General features: G+C 49.8%; 1 protein-coding gene across 1 annotated transcript; it reads right to left on the bottom strand.

Moving 5' to 3' along the window:
• Positions 1 to 418: 418 nt before the first annotated feature.
• Positions 419 to 20,137, bottom strand: ETS2 (ETS proto-oncogene 2, transcription factor). The gene is made up of 10 exons (XM_068992701.1): positions 20,112 to 20,137; positions 15,692 to 15,763; positions 12,261 to 12,372; positions 10,906 to 11,025; positions 10,382 to 10,582; positions 8,454 to 8,537; positions 6,741 to 6,965; positions 5,458 to 5,721; positions 3,675 to 3,793; positions 419 to 2,577 (listed from the first exon to the last, which is right to left on the bottom strand). Exons 2-10 carry the CDS (start codon positions 15,761 to 15,763, stop codon positions 2,362 to 2,364), a joined length of 1,413 nt encoding a protein of 470 aa, XP_068848802.1. The 5' UTR covers positions 20,112 to 20,137; the 3' UTR covers positions 419 to 2,361.
• Between the last annotated feature and the right edge of the window lie 1,980 nt (positions 20,138 to 22,117).

Raw genomic sequence — 22,117 nt, 5'->3', positions numbered from 1 at the left:
GAGACTTAATCACTGGACCACCACGGATGTTGCTACCCTCGTATTCTTAACAAAAATATCCTGAAGTCTCTTCTGTGATCTCTGCCAAAGCCCAGGTGAAGACAAGATGCCCAATTCTTTCTAATCTCTCCTTGAAAAACCTTCTCTTTAAGGAACACTTTTTAGGAATTGCTTCAGGAAGGTTCACAGTTGGTTCCAGCTTGGTCCTGATTTGCTGGGGGAGAGGTGTGTAAAGTCAGTTCAAAGGGGCTGTGACCTGGAGTGACAGCCACCGAGGGGCTGGCCCAGCATTCTGGATCCACTGCCTCCACGCTGGGGGAGGTAGGCATAGGGTTGAAGCATGAAGACTCTTACAAGGAGGAATTGATGTAAACAAAATACTTTATTATTTGAGAAAGAAAAGGCCAGATTACAAAACTGTGATATGTAAGTCCTGTTTATTATCATGCCAAAGGTTTACCATGGATTTGATTTTCCATGACTCTTGGGTCGAGCCATATAAAATTGCCAACTCTGTAGATAAAAACAGACAAATACTGGCAAATTCATGCGGTCAAAGCCCAAATAAAACGAGCGAGCGGATGGCCGATTTCTTTCAGCAGCAAGGTGTTCCCAGCCGCATGTCTGTTGATGTTATAAACAGCTGTCCAGCAGATAAACAGGTCTTGCTTGAGAAGAACATCCTGTGCTTAGCCATAGTCCAAACAGTCTTGTCTGGGTACTAGACTCAGTGGTCCCCCTTCCGGCTCTCCTCTGCTCACCCTACCAACCAATTCCCCCATCTCATCACATGGAGGATCTGTCTTCAGAGACGTCACCACTGGTCCCCCTACGACGCTAGTGAAGTCTGACTTGGAAACCAACTCAATCCGTTTACAAAAGCCAGGAACACAGGCTGAACCAGGGGTTCCTTCGAAAGGACTATGAAAGTCTCCATCACGATGAAGACGTCTTCTTCACATGAACGACCCCAATGCCTTCTCTTTCCCATCTTGCTGACCCTCTATTTGCCTCTGGGCATCATTCTGTGTGCAAGAAAATAAAAACTGTGGACACTCAACAGAAAGGAGCAGCTTGGTGTCCGGAACGCCTGAGACTCCACAGGCAAGCAAGACGGGACAAAATCAGGCTCCACTCATGCTCGAGAGGTTTATTAATTAAACCTCCCCTGGCCCTGCACCTTCAGCTCTGTACGGTTGGTTCACTTTCCACAGCGCTGCAGTAAAAGTAAAACTTTCTTACAAATTACATTTTTTTCCAGTGAATTACTTTTGCAGTAAAAATAGCTGCTACATAAATCCCTCCTGATCTCTGAAAAGGAGTCGCATAGTTCCAAAAATAGTATTCCTATTTTAATCATACAGCATAATTTGGGGTGTGGGGATGGGGCTGGGGAAGGAAATGCCTGGTCAGGGGAGGTGAGTCGCTGGGGAAAACACAGTTGAACTAAAAAATAAAGTAAATTTTGTATATAAACTTATTTCAAGGCATGCATAGAAATGGAAAACATATGCCATCTGTCAAGAAAAATACTGCTTTATAGCTTTTACATTACAATTAAAGGAGAAGCAGAGAGGCCAGGAGAGGCCCCCAGATAATAACATTAAGTTTCTTATAAAAATTCCCAAATGTACAAAGTCCTTGCCATAGATAATAACCCAGGCAAAACAAAACAAAACAGGAATGAACCTTCTTAGACCTTATTCCTGTAGGCATATTAAATGTAAATAATATACACTTTACAACTTCTCTCAACTGCACCGGCAGATTAAATGTTTGCAAAAGGACGCCAGTGCTCTTGAAAACCAGCGAACATTGCAAAATGCCATCTGCATTCCTATTTTCACATAGTTATATAATTATTTTAAATTACAATATACAATTTCTGTTAAATAGGTCTGTTAGGGGACTCTAATAACAATTACAAGGTTACAGTCATATATACAAACTAACTTCAGAAACAGCATGTGTCTTTGCCCCCTCCTCCCCCTCAGAACCAAAGAGAGCTCTTGTGGGATTCCTGGCTGCAAAAAGGCAAAAGAAAAATCCAAGAAGTGTGCGTCCGTGACACGTTCGCTCCTTTGAGAAGACCCAACTGCCTGATCGATCCTGTCACCACACAGCCCGCCCAGGGCTAGGCGGGGGGGCCCCAAGCTTCTTCCTGGGCCGATCGAATGGAATAGCATCGTTAAGCAGCGGTTCCGGCAGCAGGCTTTCAGAAGCGAGAAACCGAGCTGCTTCCGGCGGTGTCCGATGGAGTTAAGGCCACTGCTTCCGAGAGGCGTGCTGGATGCGCCGGTCCGGCCTTTCAGGGTCCTGGGACGGGTCGCTTTGACAGCCCCGCTCCCGGCCCGGGCGGGCTCAGTCCTCCGTGTCCGGCTGGACGCCCAGGATGGCGTGCAGTTCCTCGGGCGTGAAGCCCAGCAAGTTCTGCAGGTCGCACACGAAGCGGTACACGTAGCGCTTCCCTGACGTCTTGTGGATGATATTCTTGTCGTAGTAATAGCGCAAACCGCGGCTGAGCTTCTCGTAGTTCATCTTGGGCTTGTTTTTCCTCTTTCCCCACCGGCGCGCCACCTGTGGCGGGGACGGGAAAGGGTGTCATTGAATTCCGCGACTGAAAAAAGCACCCGTGTCTCCCTCGTCCTGGCAAAAACCCTCACAATACTGTAAAGAAAACTATCCTCCCATCAAAATAAATTAATTTTTTAAAAAGAAAGAAAGAAAAAGCACCGCTTTTGCCCTGATGACAATTTGGATGCATGCTTATTGGACCACCACAAAGGGGCGGAGAGATGCCGTCTGCTTTCCTGCTCTGAATCCCTGGCTATTTATCTGGGGATGGAGGGACAGGCAGATGAGGGAGACGGGTCCCCCGACCCACAGCTTCGTCTGCTGAGGCTTCTCCCTCAGTAACACCTTCGGGAGCCAAGGGTTCAGAATCACGGGGTCGGTCCTGAGACAAAGGAAATGCTATGTGCCCCCATCTCCTGGGTTTACACTCCAAGGCCCCCACGTCCGCAGCTGCTGCAGTGGGCCCGAGGTCATGTGGACGTCTGCATTCCTCAGGGCCTCTGCTGCCCTGGCTTATTGGGGAGGTGACGCGCCACACCCCACAGGTGCCAGAGACCAGGGGCGCCCCTTGTGCTGTCCTTGAAGGGCTGGTATGGGACCCGTCCTCAGCTTTCTCATCCAGACAGGCTGGCACAGCTCCGTCCACCTCAACTGAGGAGTGGGGCTCAGTATCCACTTCCCCCCCGCCCCCCAACAAGGGAAAAAGGCAAATTTCCTACGACATGTTCTGATGGTCAGGCAAGAGCCTCAGTTTACAGCCTGCGCCTTTCGGCTCGATGAGAGCAAGATGGGGAAGCCCGACAGTGCCGCCTGCACAATCCACGCCGGCGTTCTTGCCTCAAGAACCCCATGGACAGAGGAGCCTGGTAGGCTACAGGGCATGGGGTTGCAGAGAGTCGGACACGACTGGGCCGCTGAGTACAGTGTATTAAACTGTGTATCACCACAATAAGACTCTTAAAGGGCCAGAAATGTCTCCTGCAGAAGTGCTCTCATTTGTATATACTTGGGACCCGTTTCTTGCACGTGGGGAATTGGTTATGCAAAGCCCATGTGATGGAATCGGGTTTGAGAACCTGGAGGCTTGAGTCTGGACGTACCTCGTCGGGGTCAGCAAGCTTAAACTCCCACCCGTCCCCTGTCCAGCTGATGAATGATTGGCAGGACTTGTCGGAGAGCAATTCTAGAAGAAACTGCCACAGCTGGATAGGCCCGCTTCCTGCAGGGGAGAAGGGGGTGGGTTAGACGTTTTTAAACACAGCAAGGCTTTAGAGTCACCCTCCTGAGACAAGAACTGTGAGATCAAGTGGTCAAGTGGGTATCAAGGGGAAGGCGTGGCACTGGGTGCTGGTGCCAGCCTTGGATGTGTTAATGGCAGGAGGCCAGACCCCAAGGTGAGGGCTTCTTCCCCCACACCTCCTGCTCTTGGGAAAGAGATCACTGGGCCCTTGATCTCTGGGCTTGGTCTTTTGGAGAAAAGGAAAAAAGCAAAAACAAATTCTGGGCCACCATCTCCTGGCATCAAAATCCTTCCCTCTGTTTAACTGTTCCTTATGTAATAACTTTCAAGGTTTATTTCTAGAAACACCTCGTGGGACAGGGGTGGGGGCGTTAGAAGGGGCCTTTCAGCAGAGTGAGGCATGTCATTCTCGGAACCCCACCCGTAGCTTTCTAACCAGATGACAGTGGCTAAATTGCTTGATCCAAGACTTGGTTTACTGAGTGGTCACTGGGGCACCTAGGGGAGTAGCCAGGGCTTCAACATGTGTTCGGTGAGGTATCAGCTTTGCAAAGTGCTCTCCGTATATCTTTTCTCGATTAATATTTGGAACCGCCACCACCTTGAAAGTATCGATATTTCAAAGATGAAGGATAAGATGGGCCCAGCGGCCAGGTGGCTTGCCCTGGATCACAAGCTCATCCAAGAGCTGTTCCCCAAAGCACAGTGAGCACATTGTGGATACAGCTGTGACCTGAGTGACCACAGCTAGCACCCTCCAAGCCCACTTCCCCGTCTGTGAAATGGGTTAATACCAGCCATGCTAGGCTGCCCTAGGGTCCCAGTACTGTCCTAGTCAACCACAGAGCTGGCAAGGCAACGGATGGTCACTAATGTTAAAATGAAAAACCACCCACACTGTGGCTGTTTCCCTTCTGATCAGGCCCTAACGCCCATGTATGAAAACGATAGCTATTTTCGCTCTCCAAGTAATTTTCACAGCTGTTTGTTTTACAGGACAGAAAAGAAATGGGATGCCTGCGTATTTTTATTTTAACCTATTGGATTTTTAAAGCAGGTATTTTTTAAATCCCCAGTGGCTCCATATGGTCAAACTATGGAGGTGGGGGGCATAAAAGAAAAAAAAAAGCACATTTAAGGACACAGAAAGCAATCCAAAAAACAAAAACTGGAAATAACTGGTTCTAAAAACAGCTTTAATATTTGTCCCTGCCTAGAACAGCTGTTACCCAAACCTTCAAAATAAGATGGGTTTGAGAAGCAGAAGAAGGTAAACAGTCCCTTTGTTATTGGAGGCCGCTCTGTGCCCCTTCCCCCACCAGGCTACAGTTTCTGAAATTCCGGGCGTGGCTGAGTCAGAGCTTCAGCCTCCTCCAGGGTCCGTGTCCCTCACTGTTCTCTCCTTTTGGGGACCAGCCAGGACTGACCAGGTGAGGGAGCAGCCTGGGGATTCTCACCCACTGTGCTGAGCTCAGCGACCATGAACATCCCTGTCCATGTGGCCTCTTTGGATGCAGGGAGACAGCTCGCTCGGCTTAAGGATGACACCGGCTTAAGGATGACACCGCACGCATAAAACCTGGAGCGCCAACGCGAGGCATCCAGCGAGAAACGCCCTTGATAAACAAGGTGGCTGCACGCACCTGTGAAGCCGGCCAGCACGGCCGCGGGTATAACTGGTTTGCCCTGTTCCACCGGGTCGCTCCGGTCCTGGATGTAGTCCTTGAAGGACATGGTCGGCTTGCTGAGGACCAGGGACTGGCTGCAGTCGTCCTCAAAGCTCTCAAAGGAGGGCACCCGCTGCACGTCCAGCAGAGACGACTGGCTGTTCCAGGACTGCAGCAGCGACTCCGAGCTCTCGAAGCTGTCGCCGCCCGTCTCCGGCGAGTCGTGGTCCCTGGGCTTCCCTGGGAGAGACAAGCACAGGCTCTGACCCCTCCAGGACGACGCAAGGTCAGGGACGACCACCAGCCCCTCCAGGCGTTCGCCCCACCGGAGCACAGCAACTCAGGTTTCTCACTGAGGCGTCTGTTTCTTATGAATAAACACGCTACTCAAGCGCCTCTTCCATCAAAGGCAGGACAGAGACTGTGTAGCTCCGAGCGGAGGGCTACACTGCACCAGAAGGAGCAGCCACGCGGATGGATCTCAGACACAACGTGAGCAAAAGCCCAACACGAGAACACTTTGTATCCAGTTCAAGAACGCGAAAGACGGTGATGAGCAAAGTCAGGACAACAGCATCTTTTGGGGGCAGGGGGAGTGCTACTGAGTGGGAGAGGGTATGAGGGAGCCGTGTGGGATGCTGGCACCCTCTCCATCTCAATCTGCATGGTGGTCACCCAGGGGCATATGAAAAAAAAATCCAACCTGAGTTTTGTCTACTGCACACTTGCGAGTGTGTTCAGTCTCTCAGTCGTGTCTCTTTGCAACCCCGTGGACCATAGCTCGCCAGGCTCCTCGGTCCATGGGAGTCTCCAGGCAAGAATACTGGAGTGGGTTGCCATGCCCTCCTCCAGGGGATCTTCCCACCCCAAGGATCGAACCTATGTCTCTGCACTGCAGGCGGGTTCTTTATGACACCTGGAAATATGCATTTTCATCTCCACAAAGTCATCCCATCACCTGCCTACACTGCCTCCTCCAACAGCCCACTGGGTGGGTGGAGGATTCCGGCTACGGGAGCAGGAACTCTGCTGGTTCTTCGAAACCCTCCCGGGCCCCGGACCAGAGCTGGAGGCACGTGAGGAACAAGCTCGCTGAGCATCGCTGCTGTGGCCGTGTCCCGGCAGCCCAGTCCTTGAGCTCCTCCAGGAGCAGAGCACGGGCCGACTGATTAAGAAACTCAGGTCACGGTCTGACGGTGGCCACGGGAAATTACACCCGCAGTCCCACCGAGAGGCGCACTCGGGAGCCTGGGCCTCACCAGAAGTGCTGGAGAGCAGGTTCAAGCTGCCGGCTGGGAAGTCCTGGCTGACCGAGCAGTAGTTGACGCTGACGGTGCTGAGTCGGGCCTTGGGAAACATCTGGAAGTCCTGCTCTGGCCCAAGAGTGCTGGGCGCTGAGGACGCTGGACACAGGCTGTCCAGGAGGCCGCCTTTAGAGTAGTTCTGTGTCTGCACGCCGTACGGTGCCTGCTCCACGCCAAAACCTACAACACAGGACCGCAGACCACACAGCTGTCAGGCAACATCAGCGTGAGGACCAGAGGCCCTACACGCCTCCAAACAGAGGGAATGAGAGCAGACCCACCCACTCCAGCCCTCCCTCTGCAAGACCTCAGTGGACATGCTGAGGCTTGACGGGCAGCTTTTCCACCGAGTCCTCCTCTGACCTAACTGTCCATCTTCTTAGTCCAGGGCCCTTTCCCAAAAGGCTCACGGCCTCCGGACCCTGGGGGCAATGCTGCAGGTGGATATTCCTAATGCTTCCACGGGAGCCTCAGGATGATAGGGTCACTGGCTCTTTCGCCTCCTGAGGAAACTGAGGTCCAGACCAACTAAGCGATCTGCCATCCACCCTGTGACCCGTAAGTGAGCCTGTCCAGTCACCCTGCCCACGCCTAAGGGGACCACCATAAGCTGCGCTCACCAGCGTCAACCACCAGAAACACCGACCCGAATTCCGTAACATCCCAAGTTCAGAGCAAATGGGGTACTGCTGTTCACACACCTCCTGCGCCTGCTACCTTTATCTATTACCCTGATCTGACCCCAGCGATCGGATCACTCCATTCTGCCCCTTGCGTTATAAATTGCCTCAACCAACGCTGGCCAATGCGAAGGGTAACACAAGCCACCAGAATGCAATGTTAGATTTTCTAACAGCCCCACTGGAAAACTAAGAAGACGCTCGCAAAACAAGTTTGAACATTTTACTTGACCCAGGAGACGGTTAAGAACCCACCTGCCAATGCAGGAGATGCAAGAGACGTGGGTTCTACCCCTGGGTTGGAAAGATCCCCTGGAGGAGGAAATGGCAACCCACTCCAGTATTCTTGCCTGGAGAATCCCATGGACAGAGGAGTCTGGTGCTGCTGCTGCTGCTAAGTCACTTCAGTTGTGTCCGACTCTGTGCGACCCCATGGACTGCAGCCTACCAGGCTCCTCCGTCCATGGGATTCTCCAGGCAAGAACACTGGAGTGGGTTGCCATTTCCTTCTCCAATGCATGAAAGTGAAAAGTGAAAGTGAAGTCGCTCAGTTGTGTCTGACTCTGTGTGACCTCATGGACTGCAGCCCACCAGGCTCCTCTGCCCATGGGATTTTCCAGGCAAGAGTACTAGAGTGGGGTGCCATTGCCTTCTCCAAGTCTAGTGAGCTACAGTCTATAGCGTCACAGAGAGATACAGCTGATTAGAATGTATGCAAGAAATCCACTACCATTTCAACATGTAATCATAATTATAAAAATTATTAAGGAGACATTTATATTAAGACTTTCAGATTGGTGGGCATGAGTGTTATCTCACTGCACATCTCAGTGTGGACCAGCAACACTTCAAGTGCCCAGTGGCCTGGATTCGTGAGTGTGCCCATTGTGTGGGACAGTGCCGGTCTAGACCCTGGCTTCGAACCCTTCGCGAATCTCACAGGAAGTCTTAGAACCAAGCTCTTAAGGGCAGAATTCATTGCACTGACCTAACGAATTGCTATTAATCCAATGAGGAACTGAGTTGAGGTGCGAATTTTCTTCATACTGATCTTCGTTCTTTTCTTGGTTTTCTGAAAAATTGACAGAGGAGATAGAAAATTACAAATTGAGAGGTTTTAAATGACACAAGGAAGAAAAGTTCCTTTCTGAATTACTGTTCTACGGTTATTCCAGCATAAAGAAATGCATTTCAGCTGCATACTTAATCCGATGGTGTTCTGCGCCATTATGTCTTTTAAAAGTACTAGAGACAGCAATGTATTTTCCTAATAACTAGAAAAAGACTTCTAAAATTAGTGCTGCCACTGGCAAAGTTAAATTTTCTATTGTATAATTTAAGCGATCTAGATGATATATTGAATTCACCCATGCAGTCCACAAAGGGTTAAATGCTTATGAAGTACCCCCTCCACCAGGGGCTGGGAACACAGCAAATTAGGGACCTGGGCAGGTTCTCTGCCCTGGTGATACTTCAGATCCATCACCTCAAACCCTAAGGTGTGTCCACGGGTGGGAAGAGCTACAGAGAGGTCAAAAGAGTGCCATGGGTGTCCAAATGGGACACATGTGTCCAGGAACTTTAAAAAGGAAAAGGTTGGCATTTTCTGTGTGAACTTATTTCTACAAACACACAACCACACACACACACACACACACACACACACACACACACACACACACACATATAATCCAGACACACACACTGAGAAATCGCAAAATGGGTCCAACATGCCAACAAACAGATTCAAACAGAAACTTGTCAGATCAGACTTGTCCAGGTTCAGGGAAAATTTAAGGGTCTTTAGGTTTCCCTGGCTATCAGAAGTCATAAATACAAAGAGCTGGTGGGGGGCCCTGAGATGTTTTTAAGATGCTGAGTCTGTAATAGATGTTGAAACTCAGAGTTTAAAATCAATTGAATGAGAAATATTTCTCTGACCTCTACCAACGAGCTTATTTTCTTATATTTTTAACTTGAAGGATTCCTATGTTTTGCTTTTTTAACTCAGTGTTTTTTTTTTTTCTTTTATCCAAAATGTGTATTGGGAAGGTTTCCCATTCATCTTGATACAGGGTACGTCGAGCACTGCTTCGGTCTGAAGAAGCAGCCTTCTGTAAGCCTTGCTCTTCCTCCTGAAGGCTGGCCAAGGACAGCACAGCAGTGAACACACATAACTACTGCCTGTGCACGGGTAAAGACAGGGTGATTCTCTAGCATCCTGGGCATTTCACACCCATGAAACAGGAACTGGGGCTCTGCACAAGGCGCTTGTTCCTGCTTCCTCTTCTCTTCTGGAGAGGGATGAAGGAGATACTTTGCGAGAGGCACGTGCTCATGGGGAGGGTGTCACTGCCAGTAAGGCTCAATGTATTTTTAACACTAGTCTCAATGCTCTTTTTAGGTCTAAATCAACATTTTCTACATGAGAGTTCTTTTGCTTGAAGGGCAGTTTCTGTACAATATTTCAGTGTACAAAATATACTTCAATTACTTCTACATTTGTTTATAAACATAAAACAAAAAGTCTTTGTGGGATCCCATCTGGTCTTAGGGAAAATAACTATAAAATTCCCAGTTTATCAAAGGCATGCTTTTGTTGGGACCAAATGATTTCTTAAGGCTCTGTAAAGTGAGCCCCCAAACACAGGCATCCCAGTTGCCTTGACATCAGAGCCACATGTATGCCTCCGACTCATGAGGTCTGGCGACACTGAACACCTTGGTGACTAAGGCTCCCACCTTGTGGCTAATGCTCCCCACACACGTACTTAAGTGGAACTGAAATCTATAATCACCACCACAGAGCTGACTCGTGGCAATGCCATTTTCACTGAATCACCGACCCTACAGTTAGCATGCACAACTCCCCTCTTCACTCTTTCCCACCACAATCGCCCCGTTGCTCACAGGTACCTTTGATCATCTGCTCCAGATGCTCCCAGAGAATATCGCCCACAAAGTCGGGCGCCAGCTCCAAAAAGCGCTCTTTGCCGAGGTTACACAGCACCTGCCCTGTCATGCCAAACCTCTGCAGGTTCACATCCACGAGACTGAACTCGTTGGTGGCCCAGAGAAGCCACTGGCACACCTGCTGCTCAGTCCACAGCCATGGACCTAGCAGGGAGGGGAGAAAAGGCGGTGAGGCCAGACGCACTCCTGATTTACCTGCAGAGCCCCGATGGGCACCAGGGCTCAGGGTGATGAGCCAGCAGATACCCAGGAAGATGCTGAGGTGCTAACAGCAGTGCTGGAAGAAGTGTTCAGAGGGGTGGGTTTTGAAATAAAAACTGGCTCAGCTTCATGAGATTTCTGTCTCTCTTTGCAAGACACCCTAGGTACATGCTTGAAATGACGCCATCTCAAGCTACGGCGGCCCGACTCCCTCCCTGGTCTGGCGCGGCGCAGGGCACAACGCAGTGCCAAGAAGCAGCACTTACTCTTCGGGATCCCCAGCCGGCGCTGCTCCTTTTTGAAGCCACTGAAGGTGGCTTTTAAGGCTTGACTCATCACAGCCTTGCTGCATGGGGTCAGCAGAGGCAACTCACAGTTGGCTGAGTCTGGAAAACAAACCCCACGGGGACGTTAAAGAGTTCCAGCTGGCCACAACACAGGGCGAGCGGATAGGGGAGGAGGGAAGGAGTCTTAGCTCCTATGGAAGAACAATGAGCATCCTCAGTCTTCAGCATCATTCCCCAGAGGAGCGTAAATATTAATATGAACCAAAACGGTTTCTGAACGAAACTGAGAAAATACGTTATAATTTAATAAAACACGTATTATTTTAATCATTATGTAACTATACTTCTTACAATTTAATAACTACCCTTATTTGGAAAAAAAAATGTAAAGCAACACTCGAGTTGAATTTTTGCCAAACTTCAGAAAGCAGCGATCGACGCCTAGGTAAGGTTTCTCTTGCAGGCCAGCCAGTCTTACGTTTTTGACAACGGAGGAAGTTGCGTGGTTTCTCACCAAAAGCCTTAAGGGGTTGTAAATGACTAATTTGAAAGCGACTTCCATCCATTAAACTAAGCTGCAGGCAAAGGGACAGCAGATGTCACAGGAACACATAGTACTTACCACCTGTGACGTCAGTTTTTTGGAAAACAACGTTCTCTGCATTCCCTCAGCAATTTCAAGAATGATGAATGGCTGTCACGTGACAGCGCACTTACGCAAGCATATGCGTTTTAATTAATTTTCTGGGCTGTATTTTTTAGCACTGACTTCATGTGACAAAGTCACCTCTGGAATGTCTCCCCCTAATAACTCTATCATAGTAATCACAGAGGCATCACCTGATGGGCTATTCCTTTCAAAAGAATGAACACTGATGTGAAGAGCTATAGGCACAAAGGCAGATAGTTAAAGATGAGCAGAAATACTTTGCTGCCCCAAAACCGGCGGTAGTGGGGGGAAAATCTAAGCTAAGGATGTGAACCCAGGATGCAAAGGTGGGGTGCACTGTGAGGTCCACTGGTCTGCGTCACAGAGGGGACTGGGAGCTGGGGCCTGGGCTGGCTGCAGAGTTGGAGCAGCCTAAGGAGCCGCTCAGGGCCCCCTGCGGTTTGCCCCCCGCAGGGCACCTCCTCTCCCTGGGGTGCGTCTGGCGGGTAAGGACTTCACAGTCACCAGCTGCATAAAAAGAACTGTTTTCTCCCAGATCCCAGCCTCTGTCTGACTTTTCATACAGATTCAAGACATCAACGTGCATCCCTTACGAACAGTCATCTATGAACTGAGATCCTTAGGGACATCACGCTCAATTCATCAGGTCTGAGTAACCAATTACCATGAGAAATCGAATCCAAGCCAGTGGGCACTTCCTGGAGTGTTTGCTCTTCATTTAGGGAGGGGAAAACCGCAAGCAGGGACCCATCAAAGGTGTCAAAGGCGGCCTGGCGCTGCAAAGGCAAGAGGGAAAGAAAACGCAAACGTTGGCATTTACACTTAGTTAATGACCTGTTTTAAAAGTGGTCCATGGGCAGCCTCACCAAGACACCCTAAAATTCAATTTGCCAGTTATAAAGCCACGCATGGAATCGACCAGTTGGTACTCTGAGCAGACTTCTGAGAAGATCCAAGTGACCCAAAGGATCTCTTTACTCTGGGTCACTTACAGGCACACCTTGGAGACGCTGCAGGCTTGGTTCCAGACCACCAAAATACAGTAACTATCACAGTAAAGCGAGTCACAGAAATTTCTTGGCTTCCCAATACATATAAAAGTTACTCTTACACTATTAAGTATGCAACAGCATGCTGTCTAAAAACTGTGCACATACCTTAATTAAAAAATTAAGTGTGCACATACACTTAAAAAATTAACTGTGCACATACCTTAATTAAAAAATACTTTATTGCTAAAAAATGCTAACCATCATCTGAGCCTTACTTTGTAATCTTTTTGGTAGCAGAGGGTTTAAAATATGTCGAGGATTACCAAAATGTGACACAGAGACACGAAGTGATCAAATGCTGTTGGAAAAATGGTGCCAATCAATGCTAGACTGCAGCGTTAGCACAAGCCTTCAATTTGTAAAAAAACAAAACAAAACAAAAAAAACACCTCAGTATAGCAAAGTGCAGTCTATCAAGGTCTGCCTGTCATCAACCACAGAATCAGAATGACTGGGAATTTACTTTTAATGGCCTAATCAAGTTAAATGTATAGGTTAAGCAAACAAACCTAAAACCAAGAGTCTTAGAACAGTGCCTGGAGGGACTCAGAAACCACCTCAATCGAAACACCTGGCCCTTCTCAGCTAAATGGGTGAGACAGGCAGGCCGTGTGCACAAGGAAAGCAACAATGTAACATTATCCCCTAATTAAAAAGAAAAAATCCTATGGGAAATCATAATGGAAAATAATATTTTTAAAATGTACATCTATGTACATACGTGTAAATATATATATGTATAACCAAATCACTTTGCTATATGACAGGAATTAACAACAACGTAAATCAACTATGTGTGTGTACAGGTAATTGTGTCTGACTTTTTGCAACCCTATGGACTGTAGCCCTCCAGGCACCTCTGTCCATGGAATTTTCCAAGCAAGAATACTGGAGTGGGTTGCCATTTCCCCCTTCAAAGGGTCTTCCAGAACCAGGGATCAAACCTGTGTTTCCTGCCTCTCATGCCTTAGCAGGCAGATTCTTTTCCACCGTACCCCCTAGGAAGCCCTACTATATTTATACTTCAATATATAAGGAAAATAAATAAGGGGGGGAGGGAAGAAACAAAAAAAAAGATCCTTGGCAAAACAGCTTCAGCTCACTGCAATTAAGATGAAAGGCAGGGAAAGAAAAAAATCAAATGACAAAAATCAAACAAAATACTTATGAGAACATTCCTTAAGATTTAATTTTGTGAAAATGTAGTGTATTGAAAAGGTCACTCCGTCACTGCCTCCCATCATCTATGAAGGGGAAAGATTTCCAAAGAAAACAGATTTAAAGTTAAACTACCTACAATTTAGGGGAAGAGACACACACAGAAAGATAAGCTTGGAGCTGTGAGAATTTCAAATACAAATGGAAGAGCCTGTACTGTAAGACTCATTTGTAAGTAACAGACAAAGGCCTGATTCATCATTGCCTAACTTGTGGAAGAAAAACGTGAAGAACGGCTATATTTTTCCAACATAAGCTGGAAATCCCATGTCATGTGTAATACAGTGACCCATTCATTGAGTCATCAATTAAAAAGTGTGTAACACATTCACAGGTCCAATGGTTGGTGTGCTTTCTGTTTAGAAATACAGAACAGTGAATGATGCATGGCGTAAGAGAGTAGGCAGAAGTTGGAGCTTTGCCCAATGATGTTGGCGCCCAGCCCCCCAAAAAACCCAAAGCAGGGTTACCAACTGCCCAAGACTCACGGGGTCGGGGGGAGTGGGGGATGGGGAGAGGCCAGTCATGCATATGTGAAATGCTCATCTCAACTTATAAAATGGCTTATAGCAATGATAATTTTGGTGACATATCAGATAGATTTTTAAAATTCCTGGCATGGAAGCCTGGCATGCTGCAGTCCAAGGGGTTGCAAAGAGTCGTACAGGACTAAGCAACCGAACAACAAAGTGCGGCCCAGGTGACTAAGAAATGCCTTTCTTTTCCTGACTGTGCTTCTATTCTGTTTTTAAAACCAAGAAGCCAAAAGACAAGATAAATTCCCACTGTGTATTTCAACACATCAGTTTCAGCAAAAACGATTTCTTCTCCAAGCCCAGAAATCACACAGGCCTAAGCTCTTTGAGTTTGTAGGAGAAATTTTCTCTCTAGAGGTGTCGTTTCAAACTTAATATTACTGTAATTTCTTGTATGGTTTCTGCCAGGCCACAGTGAAAACGTCTGACCAGACTGAAAAACAAACAAAAACCTCACTGGCTTGAAATCTGATCAGTTTCATGATCCTCTGGAAGGACCTGTGTCAGTTTTTGCCTCCTGGGGTTTGATCACACAAACCGCCTCGTACCGATAGAGAAAAGCAGAACATGCTAGAGACACAATATTATACAAAACACTACCGATCTAAAACCACTGCCTCTGAGACATGTTTACCACAGAACAGTAAAAAAAAAAAAAATCAAATCTCGCTGTCACACTTGGAGAAGGCAAATGGGAAATTATCAACTTATGTTGCTAAAGAATGTTCCCAAAAGGGAGTGAGATAGAAGCTACATGAAATGTTTATTACAAGGGAGGAGTCTGTTTAATCTGTTTTTCTTTGTTTTTAAACAGCCGCAGTTGTCCCAGGAAGGACAGACTGCCTGAACCCCATGGGCACTGACCCCTCTGATCAGAGTAGGACCAGCAGCCAATAATTGGGCCTGCCTGCCTCCTCTAAGCTCTTTCAGCTCTTTGCCATCAGTTGAGGAAACTTCCTGGGTGGATAGAACAGATAGCTCCTGCAGTTCTGTTCTCTTGAGAATTTATAGAACGTTCCACCTGGTAGGAGCCTCAGAAATCAACTACCAAGGCCTCACCTTCTACAAATTGAATGGTTTCCTTCATATCTTGGAGGATAAGTCAAACAAACACCAGGAAAACCATTTAACAGATGAAAACGCTGAGACCCAGAGATTAAGCAAACAGTCCAGAGTCACACAACCAGTCTCACAGCTAGAACCAGTCTCCTGGGAGCCAGTTGTTTTTTCACTTCAAGAAACTGAGCTTTCCAATTTTTGTAAGTTTTTATTAAGACTCGTTCACTCACCTTGAGTGTCCCTCTGTAACTGCTGGCCACAGGGGCCACCTGGTCCATGTTCTTGATTCCAAAATCATTCATCTTTAACAAAGAAGAAAGAAAAATTAAGAGCTGAAAGAGGCAACAAACAAGGTGATTGTTAAACCCGCATCCACACCTCAGTTAAAGTGCTCCAGCCCTAACAGGTCGTTCAGAACTGAATGCCAGGAATTCTTCTCACAAAGGTGATGCTACTCAAGGAATTAAATAATAATGCCACCTGCAGAATTCCCTCAGGATCTGAGCTGCTCAGATAAAGCTGCCTTCCGGCTGGCTGGGATAGCACAGGACTGGAGTGGAGAAGACCTGTTTTTCATCGTCAATTTCAAGGTCAGCTCAGGGTGTAGGAGCTGTTGGGGGCTGTGGGCGGGTGGGCTGCGCGGCCGTGGACCACCTCCTGCATGCAAGGGGCAGTCAGCTCAATCTGGGAGCTCCAGAGCCAGCCGCCACCGCCACTCCTGGGCAGATCCAAATCCTGGAAAGCCCACTGGAAGACCTGCCTAGGAGGCGCCCTTTCCTCTCCAAGCTCAGGAAGCATAGAGTAAGGAAGAACCGCGGCTTGAGATCAAACCCTCCTGCATTATCTCAGATTCTCCAGCGTTGAGCACACAAGCTCAAAATCCTGTCTTTGCGGGCTGCTCAGTTGTTCGTTTCTTTAAGAGGAAGTAACTCCGACTGCAGACCTGCCTGACTTGCTCGGATGCCCTGGGCTTTTACCCTGGATCTGCGCTGACCCGTGTGGTAACCACGTGTGACTCCTGAGCACTTGGTCCTGGACGAGGGCGGACTCAGATGTGCTTGCCCTCGATTTCAAAGATTTCGCAGCGAAAAGTCAACTATCTCTGTATTGACTCTTTGTTTACTGCGTGTTTATGTAATATTCTGAATGTGTTAGGTTAACTGAAATTAATTTCATCTACTTCACTGTATTTAACTGCGGCCCTTAGAAAACTTAAGAGCTACATGTATGACCTGCAATTGAACAGTTCCCTAAGTGACCTGTGATTTGCTGTAATCAACTGAAAACTTATCTGGGGCCCTAAAACGTTACTGTTTGCCAGGGTAAGTTAAATATTAGTACATGAGAAAAGTACTTAGATAATCCTGCCAGAGCATTAGATGAAAAAAAACAGAGCAACTGAAGCTGATTTTCAAGTACCCTGGGAAAGCCCCCACGACAGCAACCCACCCTCCTGGCTTCAGGACCAGGAACTGGAGGTCTAGAACAGGAAACTTCATGGGTATCTCTCACTGCCCATTCTGAGGTCTCCACTGGGTGCTGCTACCTGTTTCAACCAAAACTTTGAGTAATTAAAATATTGTGCAATGGATAAGGCTGACTAGCAGAGGCAAACAGCATATTTTCCTGTAACTACTTAATTCGAGTTTGTCCTTTCTTGTTTTCCCTTTTTGGTCAACATTATGGCTAAACCAGACCTCCTAAGGACTCAGCATACAGACACAGACACACCTCCTTGGCTAGAAAGGCAGTGTGGGAGGAGAGTCCCTGCCACAGGGGAGGCCAGAGGCACTGGGTGTCTGTGGGTGGGGGTGGGTGGGGGTGGTGTGCACGCTCAGTCGTGTCAGACTCCATGACCCCATGCAGTGGAGCCCGCCAGGCTCCTCTGTCCATGGAATTTTCCAGGCAAGAATCCTGGAGTGGGTTGCCATTTCCTCCTCCAGGGGATCTTCCTGACCCAGGGATGGAACCTGTGTCTCCTGCACTGGCAGGCAGATGCTTTACCACCGAGCCACCTGGGGGGTGGGGGAGTTGTTAAAAACCTCTGAGGGCAGGTCATCATCAGGGTGGCCAATCAAATATCACTATACACTATGGATGATCACTGCCCTAGTAGGTTCCTCCTTTCAAAGACCTAAGCCTGAGCTGAGGGACCACACCTTGCCACCTTACTCAACAGTCTGACATCCCTGAGAGGTAGATGTTATGCCATCTGACTGAGAGTCTACAGAGACCCCCCCTGTCCCAGGACTTTGCCCAGGATCACAGGGCTACTGCTGGGGGCGGGGGGACCCTCAGGAGCACAGAGCAGACCAAATCCCATTGGGGGTATGGTGCGAAATGAGCTCCGCCTTGAGCCAGGATCCCCTGACTGGTGAGGCCTGGACCCTCCTCCCAGCAGTAAAGAGCAGAGATCACACACAGATACCACAAGACTAGACTCCTGCTTGCAGACTTTGCACAGATGCAAAATGCTCCTTAATGGAGAGCTTTATGCCACCGATCTGCATGAAAGAAGCCCTGTCACCTGTTGATGACACCAGCAAGCCTCAAAACAGGAGACCAAAATGAAAGGACATCTGGGGTGTCATCAGTTACCCATCTCTTTCTCCGGATGTGCAGACTTTATTCCACATTCTTGAGCTCCACGGAGATGGACCGAGAATAGACGTGGAAGGCCATGGAGCAGCCTCGCCTGGTTTTTGTGTACAAATTCTGCGAGGAAAGGCAGTCTACCACTCCCATGTAAAGAGCTCTAATTACCAGCTGTGGAATAGAATTCTTTTGTTGTCCGGCTTTTAATTTGTTTTGTAAAAACCATGTAGAATCAGAGTGCTCTACCAATCGTTGCTGGCAAACACGCAGCTAATCAAATTTAAGTTCCCGTTTTACTCAACAGGTTCACAGATGGCTCAGTGGTAAAGAATCTGTTTGCCAACGCAGGAGACACAGATTCAGCCCCTGGGTTGGGAAGATCCCCTGGAGAAGCGAACAGCAACCTACTCCAGTATTCTTGCTTGGAGAATCCCATGGACAGAGGAGCCTGGCGGGGTTCATGGGGTTGCAGAGAGTGAGACGTGACAGCGTCTAAACAACAGTTCTACTCAACATGGCTTGTGAAGATAGCAGACAGGCCAACTCAGTCCACATAAATCAATTTCACATTCAGGTCTTTTTGCCATTGCCCTATTGATCGCTGCTCGCTGCTCTTGAGCAGCAACAGAAAAAAAATTGGGTAAATGGCAGACATGTTCAATTTTAAAACAAGTAGAACTTGCTCAACAACAGGACCCTTATGGGAACAAGTGATTGCTTCTGCGAGATTACAGCACAGGTTTGCATTTAGGCAAATTGAAAAAGGAAAAAAAAAAAATCAAACCTTAAGCGCACTTTGGAAGATTGGTTTTCTTTTTCCTTTGAAAGCTATCAATTTAGGGAGAGGAAAGACTAATCCCAGAAATGAGCGTTAGACTATTTCCCTGCAGGACACACAGTGCTCTAGTTTACTGTACTGTGATATTATTCAGAATTTTAATAAACCTTAACTTAGAGATTTATCTCCCTGATTGGTGGCGGTGTGAGATGGCAGACAGCACACAGGCGCTTCCACTGCACGGAACAAGATGAATCTCTTACCGGTAAATTAAAATTAATTACCCCTATCTCCAAAGGGGGCTGCTCATTTCTTTATTCCCTAAATAAACTGCAGGTCAAATACTATTTTAGGATACCCTACAATTGAATACAGGCCAATATAAAAGTCTCGAGTGCTTTAAAAAAAAAAAAAAAAAAGGCCATATACGCACAAACGCTGTTACCCCTTCGTCCAAAATGCTGTAAGATCCCGAAATTGGAGGCAGCCTTGCGCACCCATAACCCCATTTCCGACACTGTCCCCACGTTCACCTCCCGGCATCAAGGGGCCCGAATGCAGAGGTCTTGGGGAGCCCGCGGGGGTCTCGGTAGAGCCGCCGGACCCTCCCCGGGCCCCCGTCGCCTGCCGCCCTGGCCGGGCCCCGGACGCGACAGCGCAGGTGACCGGGAGCGGGGGTGGGAGCCGCAGTTCCTCAGGTGTTTCAGGCGCCCCGGATCTTGCCGGGCCCGGCGCCCTCCGGTAAGTCACCGGCAAACCGGGGCGCGCCAGGGCCCCTCAGACACCTTCTCGCGCGTCCCCCAAGCCCCCAGGCGAAACCAGGTTCGCCGGGCGCCCACCGGCAGGAGCCACCCGCGCCTTCACGCCTGCGTTTCCTTTTAAAACAAAAGCAAGTGAAACGAGCCGGCGCGCCCTGCCCGCCCCAGCCGCCTCGGCGACCCCAGGCCCCGCGGCCCAAGTTCGGAGCCGGGTCCGCGCGTCACGGCCGGGCCCACCTCGAACCCTGCTCGCCGCCCACCCACCTACCCCCAAAGCCACTCGGCCACCCAGGGAACAAGAGCCCCAAGCGGACCGATCCTGGACGCGCGACCCCAGAATCCCACGAATAGTCGCCACCCTGCCTGGACACCAGCTGCGCCCCGGGGATCTGGGGCGCCACCCGCGTCCGAACTCGGTTCCTGGGTTCCCCGGGAGAGAAGCGCGCGCCGCAGGGCGCTCCCCGCCCGCCGACCCCCGCCGGACCCTGGCCACCCCACCCGGCCCGACCCCGCTCTTACCGCGCCGCTTCGGGCAGGGCCGCCCGGGGCTCGAAGCCCGGGCTTCCTCGGTGCGCGCCGGCGAGAGCGCGGGCGCGGGCGCGGGCGCGCGAGTAGGGTGCTCGGGGAGGCCGGCGGCGGCGGACGGGCTCGGGGCGCTCGGGGAGGCCGGGGCGGACCGGGGACGGCGGGCGGGCTCCGGGAGATCCGGGAGGCCTCGGCGGGCCGGCTCGGGGCGATCGGGGCGATCCGGGCTGTGGCTGCACCGCGCTCCGCGCCGCCGCCGGAGGAAGTAACTGGCCGGTTCCCTCTGCCGCGCGCTCTTCTGGAGCCGGGGTATCGGGGGGAGGAGGGAGGAGGGAGGAGGGAGGGGACTTAGGGACAAGGAGGCGGGGCGGAGGGGGAGGGGAGAGAGGAGGAGGGGCGGCGGAGGGGCCAGGCGGGGAGCCTGCGTGCGGAGAGGAGGGGCCGAGGGGAGGGGAGGAGCACGGAGCCGGAGGCGGAGCCGGAGGCGGAGCCGGACCTGCCCAGTCGGACCTCGCCCGGCGCCTGCTGTCGCTCGGCGGCCGCTCACCCAGGGCCGCTGCGGGCCTGGGCCTCCGAAAGTCTGGCGCCCCGGGCCGTGTGTGTCCCGGGAGCTCAGGACGAATCTTTCTTTCTTTCTCTCCCGGGTCCGCCGCTTTAACCCCCAAAGGTGCCTTGGCAGGACCGGAGTAGCTAGCTAGCGCTGGTGCCACCGAGTGGCCGCGGGGTTTGGTCCACTGGAGGACTCACTGTGGCCCCATTCTTGGACATGCTTATAGACTTATGATTTCCGATAGTTTTTATTCCGAGCGTTCTGTCGGGAAACACGCTGAGATGACAAAGGTACGAAGTGGACCCTCGGTCGGTCACGAAGTCCCCCTGCCCCGGGAAGCACCCCCCTCGCCCCGATCCTGCAGCCTCCGTGTGAGAGGCGCCCCTAGAGTTGAGCGGTGCCTTGGTGATAACCAGCCTTGGCTGGGCTTCCCTGGGTTGTGCCAAGTGGCTTCAGTCGTGCAGACTCTTTGCGACTCCCTGGACTGTAGCCCGCCAGGCTCCTCTGTCCATGGAATACTCCAGGCAAGAACGCTGGAGAGCATAGCCATTTCCTCCTCCAGGGGATCTTTGAACCCAGGGATTGAACCCGCATCTCTTTCATCTCTTGCATTGGCAAGCGGGTTCTTTACCTCTAGCGCCTGGGCTAGTCCTCCGTGATAATTCTCCAAGGCCTCATTGTCCTCGCTTTATATATGAGAGAACTGACCCTTAGGGCAAATAACTTGCCCAGTCAGAAGACATACAAATGGGAGATTCAGGGTTGAAACTCCAGTTTATCTGACTTCCAACTATGGTCAAAACTGTGACCGGTACCTCCCGTTTCCATTTTTAGCAGGAAATACTTGAGTCTCTGGCTAGAAATGTGCACATTTCCTATTCAGATTCAGATCAGATTCTCAGTATTTTGGTGGAAGATTTAGTTTCCCAAAGGTGGGTGTAGAATGAAATAGCTCAGCTTAGGCAAGGCCAGGGACTGGAAGTTGGTGCATCTCAGAAACCGCAGTGCTGTGAAGGGAGAGGGAGACAGCCTTCATTTCTCTCTTGCCAACGTTCCCGGTTTCCATGGCAACCCTGAACCCAGGAGTTGTTCAGATAACTGAGATAGTATTGCACCTTAATGTTTTCAGGTACCTGAGGGTCTCCAGGACTCACCATTGCATAGGTCAGAGGCTGGGTCTATACAGCTCAAATCACCAGGAGCAGAAACGGTTGATAGTTCCAGCAGATTGAACGGATTTTAATGGCTTCTCTGTGTACATTCAGGCCTGGATCAGAAATCATAGATAGATAGATCAGGAAGGAATTTCATAAGTGGGATACAGATCCATAGTAAGTTACCATGGAGACATGAAGAGTATGCTACCTTTTTATTTTTTTTTAACTGTACCGGAAAATACTGACTCATTCGGGCTGCAGTTTCAGCTAACAGAGGGACTTTCCCCCTAGGC

This window comes from Capricornis sumatraensis, chromosome 1, assembly GCF_032405125.1.
Source record: "Capricornis sumatraensis isolate serow.1 chromosome 1, serow.2, whole genome shotgun sequence".
In the NCBI taxonomy this organism is placed as follows: domain Eukaryota; kingdom Metazoa; phylum Chordata; class Mammalia; order Artiodactyla; family Bovidae; genus Capricornis; species Capricornis sumatraensis.
The sequence above is the reverse complement of the archived record's forward strand: the minus strand, read 5'-3'. Positions and strand labels throughout refer to the sequence as shown.

Excerpts from the sequence above, each read along its gene's own strand:
- ETS2 (XM_068992701.1), bottom strand. The coding sequence starts at position 15,763 with ATGAATGATTTTGGAATCAAGAACATGGACCAGGTGGCCCCTGTGGCC. Across the intron at positions 12,373-15,691 it reads GTTACAGAGGGACACTCAAG|CGCCAGGCCGCCTTTGACAC; the intron begins GTGAGTGAACGA and ends TTGCCTTTGCAG. Across the intron at positions 3,794-5,457 it reads CGTGCTGGCCGGCTTCACAG|GAAGCGGGCCTATCCAGCTG; the intron begins GTGCGTGCAGCC and ends TCTCCCCTGCAG.